At 37.2% G+C, this 14,197-nt stretch overlaps 2 protein-coding genes across 2 annotated transcripts; both read right to left on the bottom strand.

The window, feature by feature from the left end:
- Nucleotides 1-297: 297 nt before the first annotated feature.
- On the bottom strand, nt 298-7,180 carry LOC307119391 (uncharacterized protein). The gene is made up of 6 exons (XM_079805635.1): nt 7,124-7,180; nt 5,899-6,121; nt 4,867-4,977; nt 4,549-4,650; nt 1,655-2,441; nt 298-1,113 (listed from the first exon to the last, which is right to left on the bottom strand). The coding sequence occupies exons 2-5, from the start codon at nt 6,082-6,084 to the stop codon at nt 2,355-2,357; spliced, it is 486 nt and encodes a 161-aa protein (XP_079661761.1). The 5' UTR covers nt 6,085-6,121; nt 7,124-7,180; the 3' UTR covers nt 298-1,113; nt 1,655-2,354.
- A 121-nt stretch (nt 7,181-7,301) lies between these two features.
- On the bottom strand, nt 7,302-12,534 carry LOC307119392 (uncharacterized protein). Its single transcript, XM_079805636.1, has 4 exons — nt 12,309-12,534; nt 11,895-12,005; nt 8,243-8,338; nt 7,302-8,058 (listed from the first exon to the last, which is right to left on the bottom strand). The coding sequence occupies exons 1-4, from the start codon at nt 12,495-12,497 to the stop codon at nt 7,972-7,974; spliced, it is 483 nt and encodes a 160-aa protein (XP_079661762.1). The 5' UTR covers nt 12,498-12,534; the 3' UTR covers nt 7,302-7,971.
- Nucleotides 12,535-14,197: the final 1,663 nt, after the last annotated feature.

The raw sequence follows: 14,197 nt of genomic DNA on the forward strand, positions 1-14,197 counted from the left end.
GTTATGTTATGTTGGATTTCTGTTGCCGTGTTAAAGTTCTTTGAGAAGTTTGGATTCAAGTTTATGTTTGCTTATCTTCTGAGTCTTCAGCCTGTTCCTGTGCACACCCAACCGTTACAGTTACGGACTGCAGCTTAAAAAAATATTTATAAAGAATAAAGTGATATGTCATGAATTTATCAAATTATTTTAAAAGGAAATAGTGCACTTGGACACACAAATATGCACGCCATGTCATTGACCCATATGCAGTTACAAAGATATAAGAAATCCAGTGAATGTTCTTCAGATTCAGGTCATTTGTAGGGTGTATATTTTTATTATTTGGGAAAAAAAAGAAACCCCAAAACAAACAACAATTAGCAATGTATACCTCAATTTTTTATTAAGAAAAATGTGTTGAAAATAATCATTTTTAATGGTAATGCTTTACAGTAAGTTCTTATTAGTTGCTATGATGAGCAATACAAATATATAACATTCATTAACCTTTGTTGATGTTAGTTAATAAAAACATAATTGTTCATGTTAGTTCACAGTGCATGTTAACAGATATAATGTTTAATTGTAATGTTTTAGTAAGTAGGAATGAACAAGATTGATAGAAGTATTGTTTATCATTAGTTCATGTTACAGGTACACACTGTAACTTTTGGCACTCTAGCGGTTAACCAAAAAAAGCATGCTTTTTGCGGAAGAACGTTGTTTTGGTTGTGCTCCGGCTCTGCGCAACTGTGCGGATGATTGGCCCTCACAAAAGTTGAAGCTACATATGGCAATTTATCTCTTCAATAAAAATACTTTACTCAACTGTCGAGTAATAAAAACGGCATCTACACATCGCTTTTACAACATTTCAAATCCCTCGGTTCTCGCCATCTCTGAAAAGCAAAGTCAATGTTGATTCTGGTTTTATTACGAGCTCTGTCGCGTTCTCTTTTTGCCAACTGACTCTCCTCTGTTCGGCGTTTGTTTAAAACGGGTGATTTACCAGAGGATTGAGATTTATCTGCTCCATAGAGACAGAGCGACACGCGTCATAATCTGAAGACCACGCCCATTGGGGGGGGGGCAATCAGACCGTCTCCATTGACTTGTATTGCGTGAGGCTGCCTCCTTGTCATTTTTGACTTATAACAAAAAACAGAACAACGTCTAAAAGCTGATATGTGATGAGGTTTACAGCAAACAACCTAAACAACCCAGAACGAAAGACCCAGAAGTTTGTATAAGCTGTTGACCCAAAAAAACGAGCGTTTAAGGACAAAAAAGTTTATGCAGTCAATTGAGACAGAACGCGACACTGAGAACTACGCCCACTGGAGGGGAACATAATCAGCGACAGGAAATATTATATATAAACCTGACATTTGGATATTTGACTTAACAGTGACAAAATGTTTACTGCACACATAGGCATACTGAGTGTCAGGATCCCAAAATTCCTGCTGAAGCTTCACTTCTTATTGCCTGTCTACACTTTTGTCTCCTTAAAAGTTTTTTTTGGGTTGACAGCTTATAAAAACGTATGTCTGTGTTTTTTAGCTTGTTTGCTGTACACCTTGTCACATATCAGCTTTTAGACATTGTTCTGTTTTTTGTTACAAGTCCGAAATGACAAGGAGGCAGCTTCATGCTATGCAAAATACCGTACCTCCGCCACTTCAGAGAAACTCTATTTACGGATATGACGAGACACGCACGAGCGATTTCCTGTGAAAACCATCCCGACTGGTCCAAAATATGAACATTTATAATATGCTTAGCATAGTGTATCAAGGTAAGACAAAACATGTTTTGGAAGGATTGATGATATATTGACTCAAAAATGTTTTGTTAATTTTGAACCAGTGCATAATGTACCTTTAACTAATGTAGTTAGTTAACAAATAAAACCGTATTGTAAAGTGTTACCTTTTTGAATGAGACAGTATTAAAACATTGAATAATGTAAAAAAAAAAAAAAAAAAGTATGTATAATGCATATAAAGGCATACTGTATATACCAAAATCCGATCGTAATGTCTTATAATTCACTTTATAGTCAGTTGTATGTTCTTTTAAATACTTGTGACCAATATATTTTAATATTTACCTATATGATCATGTCTTATAATGCAATATGTATCCATTTATAGGTACGCATTTTAAAATGTGTATAACCATGAAAAACTTGTGCTAAAGTTGGGGTTACAGTGATGCTTGCTTGTGTTAATTAAAGTGGTAAAATGTTACATTTACTATCACTCCAGTTCTTGTGAAGCAAATAAGCATCAAAAGACTAGTCAAAAAAACAGCTGAGATCATTGACACTGTGTTCTTCAAACCCTTAACATCCGGCTGTCTCCAGCGGTTCATGAAGATGCCACGGCCAGCAGGGTGGGGGATCCGCTGCTGTAACCCATCTTATTACAGTGCTCTATTCTCTCTTTCTTCATGTCCTTGGGTCAAAAACAATTAAATAGTGTTAGTTCATGATGAACATAGATCATGCAAAACACAGCAAAGATAATAATCTGCCCTGGCATATTTATACTTGGAATAAAAGCAAAATACAATCTTACTGTTGAATATGCAACACCTGAAGTCTCTTTATATCGAGGCCAATAACTGTTGCCTCAAGGAGAAATGCCAGTTTAAAATGTTACTTTTTTTTTTTTTTTTTTGTGATAAAATATTTTTATGAGATGTTTAATTCATAAAATGTAATAAAAATTCATTAAAACCAAATCCATAACATGATTCAATGGGAACCCCTACACTCTTAAAGATTCCAAACCATTTGAACCAAGTTTTCACAGTGATGCAATGGAAGAACCATTTTTGGTTCCCCAAAGAACCGTCCAGTCAACAATTCTTAACCATCAGGTCATTGACTTCCATAAGCCGCATTTCCACCGCAGGAACTTTCCCCAGGAACTAGGGACTTTGGGGTGGTACTCTGTGTGTTTCGACCGCAGGAACCGGGGTCTAAATAAAGTTACGGATAAAAATTGCCCCCTCAAAACAGCCCTGCTCGCGAGGAAGTACTTTTTCATAGTTCAGGAACTTTCGGGGGTGGGACTTGTGCGCTGAACATGCTGATTGGTTGAGCTCACGCTGCATTTTATTTCAACTCAAAAGTCAAAAGTTGCGGTGGGTGCAGTGAGAGTTGTTTGCTATTCGAATCAACAATGGAGTTTAAAAAATATGACAGATGGACCGATGACGAGGTTATGACGTTTATTTGCGGAAGACTAAACCCAGTGGGCTCTGGAAAGTCGCGCGCAGTCCTATGTCACTGGACTAATCTTCACGGAGACCTCGATGGAAACGCAGACAGCCGCAGGAGTTCCTGGGAAAAAAGTTCCTGGGACAAATTGTTCCGGGTACTTTCGGTGGAAACGGGTCTATAGTATTTTTTTTATATATGGCAGTCAATGGGGACCATCAACTATTTGGTTACACATATTCTTCAAAATACCTTCTTTCGTGTTCACCAGGAGAAAGAAGTTCATAGGAGAAATTCATAATTCATTTGGAACAACATGATGGTGAGTAAATGATGACAAAATTGTCGTTTTTGGGTGAACTAACCCTTTAAGTTTCTATGTTGTGTGCAATGTTGACCAGAATGAACTTTCACTGTTGTTAGTTGCACTCAAATTATCCTTGTTCACATTAACTACATGAACTTAAATTTACTGAGTTGTTTCTACTAAATATGAGTATAGTCAGCTTTACTTAATAAGAGTTTGTTCGTTCAACTTAACATTGCTTAGTGAAAGAAACAAACTGGGCAGTGGATCTGTAGTTCCCAGCATGCTTTGCAAGGGACTGCATTAGGAGAGTACATTTAGGGATTAAAGTGTTATTTTATTTGTTTTTCAGTAAAGGGAAATATGTTGTTAGTTTATGTTAGTGTTATGTTCAGTTATGTTGGACATTTAGAGGAGTTTGTCATTTTATGGTCACCATTATGCAGAAGAGTTGTGCCTGTGTTTAGGCTGTGGGCACTCATATACACACATATTTATTGGATGCAAATCCTGCCCTCAATTAAATTGAGTCTCTCCGATGAGTTACTTTTGCATTTCTAAAAAATATGCTTGTTGTTATTTAATGGTTTTCCACTTACACTTGTACAGCAAATAGTTAATTTAATAACGTAAATTAAATTGATAAACGTGTTCACCTTACATAAGTACAGTGACAAATTCAAATAGTTTGTATTTACTCCAAAGAAATTTTGTCAGCTTTACTTGAATTTCTTTTGTTCATATAACTAAATTGTTATTTGTATAAATTACTCAATATACAGTAGTTGCGTGGAGCCACTTGACGATGCTTTTTAAAGTAAATTCAATGAGTCATTTATTTGAGTGTGGATTTTAATATTAGTGGCCAGGTCTGGGTTGGGGTTTGTTTGCACCCGACTGAACATGTTCAATCAGCGTTTGTCTATGTTTGTTGGTGCATGACAGTTATTTTTCATTAAATTCTAAATCCAAATGGCCAAGTTGTTTGTTGGCGTTTGTCTGTGCGCTGTGAATTGGCCTTATGACACACCTCAGTGAGAGCAGGTTTATGGACACAGTTCACATATGGTTTGGGTTCAGTCTCAATCAATCCAGCGTAGGTCTTGTAGCAGATGGCACAGTCAATCAGAGGCTGTAGGGATTATAAACACACGTTTAATTGTATTCCACATTGAGAAATTCCAACATAAGGTACAATTACTCGCTCTTATTGAATTGCATGTGTTATATAAATATAACCGCAGATGTTTGTGCAATGCTAAAGCCTTAAACTCTATTCAGAAATTATACAGGTATGTGCAGAGGTGGAGCAAATCATTTTCTATTATTTGCTCAATATAAACCTTACCCGATCATTCCTGAACGCACATTTGGTCGTATCGGCGTTCTCAGTTCCTCTTTTGCACTTGGTGGCTTTCAGATAAAAGTTTTGGTAGATGTAGGTGACACCAAACCCAGCCTACAAAGATTATATTCATCCAATAAACACAGCACACATCAGGGTTATTATTGTTAACTAAAACCATAAATAAACATGAACTGAAATAAAATATTAAAAATTAAACTTATTTTATTCAATCTATTGCAAAGGCAGCATTTCTCATTTTTGTTTAGTTCAAGTTGAAGTACTAAAATAAGTAAAACTAAAATAATAGCCATATTTAACAAAAACACAAAATTATCAAAACTTTAAAATTAAACTGAACAGAAATAAATACAATTAACAGAAAATATAAAAACAAAATCTAATACAAAATTTTAACAAAAATTATAATAGTATATCGATGATAATAAAATAAATTGATACAAAACGTTGAATTTAATCAAATTTAGCAAGTAAAACTGTCTATATGCAATTTATACATGTTGATTTAATATTTTAGGAATTGTACATTTTAATTTTATAATAAATATTTTATAATAGTAAATATGAATGAATACATTAATACAAAATATATTATGTATTTACTAATTTACATAATTATATGTAAGTATTTTATTTAAACTATTTTTTTAAAAAAACACATTTTGTAAATATTCAAAAACGTATTTATTAAAACACAAAATACTTTTTTTTAATCAACGTTTTTAGAAATTGGCAGATATCTAATTGACTAAATCTGATAAATTCGTGTGTTTTTGGCATTCAACCCCTCACGGGGTTATATTTACTAGGAATAACTGAAACTAGCCTGTGTATTAGACATTCCCCACTTTATGTGCTCTTCTGAAAGCACGTTACTTGTACTTTGCATACTACAAATTAAAATTTTAGCCATAGACTGTTTGACCTAAAATTATTAGTATAACGTGACGCCATGCCGAGTCAACTCTTGGAAAGTCAGTCAGTCAGTGAGTGAGAGAAGGTCTTAGGTCTTACCTCAATTTGCGACTGCTGAATGGTTTTAAAGAAGAGAAAATGCTGCTGAACGCCTTCGTGAGCATTGACATTTTGCACCGCGAGCTCCACTCCTTTCTTGTAGGAGTCTGGGAGTTTGCTGAAGGGGGTTTGCGCCTCCGCGGCGGTCAGGAAGAGCAGCAGAGCAACCGGCAGCACACGACGCATCTTCAACCAGTCTGAGCACGACCTGCTGCTGCACTCACTGAAAAACAGCAAAGTTCCAGGAAGTCTGCCTTTGTTTTTGTGCCGTTGTTGAGTAACACAAATGACTGTTGGCATGGGTCAGTTGCTTTTATTTGCTGAAGTTAGGTTTAAAACGACGAATATTAATAAAAACATGCATTTAAACAAATTTAAAGTCTGCATTATTTACAGCGGTACAAATTATTAAGAGTTTTTACTCCTTTTTGGATCAAATAAATCGACCTTACACTGTAAACGCGAAAGTTGGCAAAACTCAAAAAAATCGCGGTAATTGGAGATGCGGTTACATCAAATTGTTTAAGTTTAGAAATTCAAAGTTTAAGTAAGCAGAACTGGCAGGATTGTATTTTAATTCATGTATTAGCTTGAGTCTATATAAAGCCTTCGTTATTTACAGTGTTGCATTAGCTGGAAATATTGCATTATGCACATTAAAAGTTATATATATTATAACATTAGTATAATTATGTATATATAAATACACAAGCATGCATGTATATATTTAAATTAAATTTGTTATGTTTACTTTATATATAAAACAGTTATATGAATTATATATAGGGTACAGTATATACATGCAAATATTTCTTAAATATAGGCTACATGAGTGTGTATTTATATATACATAATAATTATACAGACTACACACGTATTATGTAAACACACACTTATTTTTGGATGTGATTAATCGATTTGACAGCACTAATATACACACATATATCCATATACATACATACATGTATTTATACATACATAAAATATATATAAAATCAGATTTACAATGAAAGTTCTGCTCTATGATCAGATTTACTGTTTACTCTGATTTAAAGTCGCCATAAAAACTAAATTAGACAATTTTTTGGAATATTGCAGTATTTTTTTTATAAATGATTTATCTGTGCACATAATTTGTGCAACCTGTCACTCACACGTGATTGACCAATAGCAAACCACAAGCATCCAATCAGTACCCCGTGGACAAAAGCAAGACCCGCCTTACATTTTTTCTTGTTTGAGAAGCAGCTTCGCTCGCACACATGGAAGCTTGTGTCCGCCACGGAATAAAACATGTCAAAAGATAATTACGACTTATCTCACAATTCTGACCCCCCCCCCCCTACCTCCCTCACAATTGAGAGTTATAAGGTCAGAATTGCGAGATAAAAAGTTGCAATTACCTTTATTCTGTGGCAGAAATAATCTTCCATAGATACATGTCACAATAGGGAAGAAAAGACTTTCGCAACTTCAGTTTCATGCCCACTTGAATTTCTCTTCTGTATGTTTAGACACAACACACAAATACTGAGGGAACGTCCAAGATAAACAACGCCGGTAACAAAGTACAGCGTGCTGCGATTGAAACATGAAGGTCCTGATATACTAAACATCATTAGTCATTAGTGCAGAATAAAACAAAAACAGACACAATGTGCAACATTTTAATGGTAAATAATCACAGAAATATTGAATCATGTATTATTTGTAAGGTATTTTATTGCACTGATAAACAAAATCACTTTATTGGATTAGTGTAATGTGCACTAATATTACTTATTTATTTATAATTATATTCATTCATATTTTAAAGTGGTTAAGGGAGTTTTAGGGAACTCTGCTTTGTTGTCCGCAAAAAAATTATTTCACATGTAGGACAAACATTGAATGTTCTTTTGCAACACACATCCCGTATTGATTTACTGTAGAAAATGTTAGCAAAACAGTGCAATGCTCTCTTTAGTGCTTGACAATCTGATAACATGATGCAAGAGCTGATTTGGAACAGAACAGACACGCTAAAACATGCGTTTCAGATTCCTGAACATCAAGATGTCAGATGACGCTTCTCTAGGATCCAGTGGATGCCACAGGAGTCGGGGTCAGACTGCCAAACCCCGCCTGGTAACAGCCAATCTCTCGCTCTCGCTTGCTTTCCTTGAGTTCAAACAATCAGACAAAGGGTCACTTCTACACACAAATTTTGGGGTTCCATTGCATTAAATGTGTTGGGAAAAACATTTGCAAAGATGGACATTATTCTAGCAATTATTATAAGATCAAGTGTGTTTCCAGGTAATTAAATGAATCGCCAAAAACGAAGAACATGAAATGGGAATACCTTTGACAGTGTTTGACGATTCATACAGTTTAAATAAGGGTTGACACCAATTTTTCCAGCAGAGATCTTGTAGCAGGTCATACAGTCAATGAGAGGCTGGAGGAATATGGAAATACAGCCAGTAAGTTTATGAGTGCTGTGGTGTAACGCATTTTTTTTATATACTGTACAGGGAGTGCAGAATTATTAGGCACGTTGATTTTCTGATCATATTTTTTTTCCAGGCACATTTGACCAATTCCAAACCACAGTAATCCTAATAACTACTATTGATTTAGTATTTAATAATGTATAAGTGATATATAATTGTTCATGAAGGCTGGAAATGAAAATCACCTTATATTCAGGTGTGCAGAATTATTAGGCATGTTTTCTTTTACAGATAAATTGAGCCAAAAAAGAGATTTAACTCAGACTGAAAAGTCAAAAAGTATTAAATGCCCATGAGAAGGATGCAATACTAATGCAATACTAGACATTGCAGTTAAGGCATGACCATTGGACAGTGAAATGCTCGTTGGGTCAGCAGGGTCAGACAAAAACAGGTGGTGAAGAAAAGACACCTGTTAACTGCAAAAGAATTAAGAATTAAGGTGAAGAATTAAGGGTGAAACCATCAGGAACCCTTTAGTCTCCAGCGCCACCATTTTCCAGAGCTGCAACCTACCTGGAGTCTCCAGAAGTGAAGGTGTCAGGATCTCAGAGACAGAGTCTGGCAGTACGTTTTGGGAGTTCATTTTAGTCCATCCTGAAGTCCGTTTTGCAGAGATGGACTAAAATGAACTCCCAAAACGTACTGCCAGATTCTGGAAGATTAATTCTTCAAACAGTGGTACTAGAGGATGTGGTGCTGGTCCTTCAAGAGTCACTCTCAACCTATCTGTCCATAAAGCCTATAAAAAAACCTTTTTCATGTATTTTACAACACTTCAGCTTGTGACTCTTATCTAGTGGGGGTCATTTTTTAGGATTCTTTACCTAACTGAAGTCTCTGAGATCCTGACACCTTCACTTCTGGAGACTCCAGGTAGGTTGCAGCTCTGGAAAATGGTGGCGCTGGAGACTAAAGGGCTCCTGATGGTTTCACCCTTAATTCTTCACCTTAATTCTTAATTCTTTTGCAGTTAACAGGTGTCTTTTCTCCGCCACATGTTTTTGTCAGATCCTGCTGACCCAACGAGCATTTCACTGTCCAATGGTCATGCCTTAACTGCAATGTCTAGTATTGCATTAGTATTGCATCCTTCTCATGGGCATTTAATACTTTTTGACTTTTCAGTCTGAGTTAAATCTCTTTTTTGGCTCAATTTATCTGTAAAAGAAAACATGCATAATAATTCTGCACACCTGAATATAAGGTGATTTTCATTTCCAGCCTTCATGAACAATTATATATCACTTATACATTATTAAATACTAAATCAATAGTAGTTATTAGGATTACTGTGGTTTGGAATTGGTCAAATGTGCCTGGAAAAAAAATATGATCAGAAAATCAACGTGCCTAATAATTCTGCACTCCCTGTATATATATACACACACACACACCGATAAAGCATAACATTATGACTAAAATTTCCAAATATTGTGTTGGTCCCTATTTTGCTGCCAAATCAGCCCTGGCCCTTCGAGGCATAGACTCCTCTAGACCCCTAAAGGCGTGCTGTGGTATCTGGCACCAAGATGTTAGCAGCAGATCCTTTTAAGTCTTGTAAGTTGCGAGGTGGGGCCTCCATGGATCGGACTTGTTTGTTCCATTGGATTGAGATCTGGGGAATTTGGAGCCCAAGTCAACACCTCAAACTCGTTGTTGTGCTCCTCAAACCATTCCTGAACCATTTTTGCATTGTGTCAGGGCGCATTATCTGCTGAAAGAGTCACAGCCACCAGGGAATACCGTTTCCATGAAAGGGTGTACATGGTCTGTAACAATGCTTAGGTAGGTGGTACGTGTCAAAGTAACATCCACATGGATGGCAGGACCCGAGGTTTCCCAGCGGAACATTGCCCAAAGCATCACATTGCCTCCGTCGGCTTGCCTTCTTCGCATAGTGCATCCTGGTGCCATGTGTTCCCCAGTTAAGCGATGCACACGCACCCGGCCATCCACGTGATGTAAACGAAAACGTGATTCATCTGGCCAGGCCACCTTCTTCCATTGCTCCGTGGTCCAGTTCTGATGCTCACGTGTCCACTGTTGGCGCTTTCGGCAGTGGACACGGGTCAGCATGGGCACCCTGACTGGTCTGCGGCTATGCAGCCCCATACGCAACAAACTGCAATGCACTGTGTATTCTGACACCTTTCTATCAGAACCAGCATTAACTTCTTGAGCAATTTGAGCTACAGTAGCTCGTCTGTTTGATCGGACCACACGGGCCAGCCTTTGCTCCACACGTGCATCAATGAGCCGTGGCCGGTTCACCCCTATTCCTTCCTTGGAGCACTTTTGATAGATACTGACCACTGCAGACCGGGAACACCCCACAAGAGCTGCAGTTTTGGAGATGATCTGACCCAGTCGTCTAGCCATCACCCTTGTCAAACTCGCTCATGATATATATTGCATCAATAGCAAAAAATAGCCAGAAAACTATCAGTTAGATTCATTTCAGCTACACTATCGCTGAACGTTTTGGGTTCAGTAAAAAAAAAAAAAAATTCAAAAAAGAAAATTCATAATTTTATGCAGCAAGGACGTATTAAAGGGTTAGTTCACCCAAAAATGAAAATAATGTAATTTATTACTCCCCCTCATGCCGTTCCATACCCGTAAGACCTCCGTTCATCTTCGGAACACAAATGAAGATATTTTTGTTGAAATCTGAAAGCTCAGTGAGGCCTGCATAGGCAGCAATGAAATTTACACTCTCAAGATCCATTAATGTACTAAAAACATATTTAAATCAGTCCATGTGAGTACAGTGGTTCAATATTAATATTATAAAGCGAAGAGAATATTTTTGGTGTGCCAAAAAAACGAAATAACGACTTATATAGTGATAACCCATTTCAAAACACGGCTGTATGAAGCTTTGTAGTGTATCGAATCAGCAAGTCGATTCAGCGGCTCGGATCGCATGTCAAACCGCAAAACTACAGCCGTGTTTTGAAATCGGTTATCAAGACGTTATTTCGTTTTTTTTGGCGCACCAAAAGTATTCTCGTCTCTTTATAATATTAATATTGAATGACTGTACTCACACGGACTGCTTTAAATATGTTTTTAGTACATCAATGGATCTTGAGAGTGTAAATTGCTTTGCCCCCTATGGAGGCCTCACTGAGCTTTCGGATTTCAACAAAAATATCTTCATTTGTGTTCCGAAGATGAACAGAGGTCTTACGGGTGTGGAACGGCATGAGGGGGAGTAATAAATGACATTATTTTCATTTTTGGGTGAACTAATACTTTAAATTGATCAAAAGTTACAGTAAAGACAATTATAATTTTACAAAAGATTTATATTAGTTCAAATAAATGTTGTCATATAATTTGGAGATTGCAACATGTAACAAAATACAGATGGTTCTTTAGGGTACCCCATATTTAGACTCTGACATACAAATGAAAACAGCCGATCTTCATATTAAGACCATCTATGGGTTTCTAAAATGTGCTTTAAATGAACACAATATAAGTCGCACTTACCTGATCATTCTTGAACGGACATGTGGTCATATCGGCGTTCTCAGCTCCTCTTTGGCATGTTGTGGCTTTCAGATAGAAGTTATGGTAGATGTAGGTGACACCAAACCCAGCCTACAGAGAGATGATTTATTCATCCACAGTAAATGTATAGAACAGACAGGCATTTCCAGCAACTCGAATTTTAGTCGTAAACTTCCACACAACCAGCAGCTCAGTTCTGTCCTCTTTTTTGTTGAGATTTTTATATTTGATTTCTGACCTAAAAATGACTTGGCATCCAGAGTGATTAGAATATCTGACCTACTCCTCAGGATGTGTTAGGCTACTCGTATACACACCCTATCAGGCTGTTCGTTTCAGAACATCTTTTCCCTGAAAAGAGGGTAAAAAGCAGAAAGAGAAGAATGCAGTTACCTTAATTTTTGCCTGATGAATAGCTTTAAAGAAGAGAAAATGGTTCTGGACGCTGTCATGGGCATTGACCTGATGTAAAGCCAGCTCCACTCCTTTCTTGTAGATATCTGGGAGTTCGCTGAAGAGCTCTTGTGCTTCATTCAGCCAGACTCCAGCGGTGAGCAGCACGACCAACAGCAGCAGAGCCATCTTTAACCAGTCTGAACTTCAACTCCTGCAAATGCCTGCTTGCCCAAAACCAGGTTAAACATTTTCTAAAACAGTCACTGCTCATGTGGAGCCCTGGCATGATGCGTAGAAGTCAGGGACTGGATGATAGAAGGCAAACATTGCCACAATGTTTAATTGTCTTGAAATTCAGCTTTTGTGAGATTTGATTTTGAGATTTGTTTTTGTTACAGCACACAATATAACCACAATATAATGTAGAAGTATAATTGGTAACATTTTAGTTTAATTCTCACTATTAACTAGTTGCTTATTAGCATGCATATTGCTAGGATATTGGCAGTTTATTAGTACATATAAAACACATATTAATGCCTTATTCTGCATAACCATATTCTACATCCCTCTACCCAATACCTTGGGCCCTATTTTAACAATCTGAGCAAATGGTCTGAAGCGCAGGTGCACTTAGGGCATGTCCAAATCCACTTTTGCTAGTTTAACGGCGGAAAAAATGGTCGGCGTGCAAGACACATGGTCCAAAAGGGTTGTACCTAGTCTCTTAAAGGAACATGCCGGACTTTAGCTTATTCACCGTATCACCCAGAATAAGATAAGTCCATACATACCATTCTCATCTTTGTGCGTGCCAGAACTCTGAGTAATATCATTATTACTCTGCACCCATGGTATGTCAGCAAAGTTAATTGATTATTACGCAGGATTGAGAGTATAGTTCCTAGCCATATTGGTCTAGAAAATCCCAACTTTTCATTTTCCGTCGGTCTTAGTACACGATGTAACTATACACATCACAACATGTGTTGGCGTTATTTTGTCTCTTATTGAGCAGTAGGCTAGCTGGAGCCATTTACCTCCAGTCTTTGTGCTAAGCTAGGCTAGCGGTGGGTAGGGTTGGGAACCGAGAACCGGTTCTTATGCAGAACCGAAACTGATTTTTGAAAAATACCAGAACCGCGCGAAATTCCTAAGTTTCGGTTCCGAAAACGGTTCTGGTGCAATGTGTGTGCGAAGCGCTGGAAGCGTATCCTTTCATAGCGAGTGACAGCCAGTGTTGCCAAGTCCGTGGTTTTCCCGCTTTCCCGTTTTCCACTGTTGCCGCGGACTGTGTTTCATGTCCGCGGGTTGAAGCGATTGTGCAATTGTGCGGGTTTTGTTGTGAAAACCTGGCAACCCTGGCTCACCTCATCATAAATATTAATTACGTTGCCTGCCGCTTCCAGGAGTGCAGCAGTTCAGCCTGAAGCCCTCGCGCTACACATTTATGGTTTTGCGTCAGATATTTTCTCGTTGACCACCAGCATGGCGAAGAGAAAGTCACAAGTATGGATTCATTTCAAAAGAATGAATGATAATGAAGCAAAATGTAACACGTGAAAAGTTAATAACATGCAAAAGAGGCTGCACTAGCAATTTGACAAAACATTTGCTACAGCACAGAGAGTGCCTCAGGGCTTATACCAGATTTATTGTGAAAGGCTATAGTGATTTATATATATATTTATTTATTTATTTGTCAACCGTTGAGTCACCATGGTTTAGGTAAGCGTTTAGGCACAATTACCTTTGTAATGCTGAATTGCAATTTATTATTTACAAGTTCACTGAATAACTGAATTACTATTAAATTAATATACAACTAATTAATAAATATAACTAATAAATATAATTTATAACTTCGTTTTATTCAGAGACAGAGA

Source organism: Gobio gobio (genome assembly GCF_949357685.1).
Source record: "Gobio gobio genome assembly, chromosome: 23".
In the NCBI taxonomy this organism is placed as follows: Eukaryota; Metazoa; Chordata; class Actinopteri; order Cypriniformes; family Gobionidae; genus Gobio; species Gobio gobio.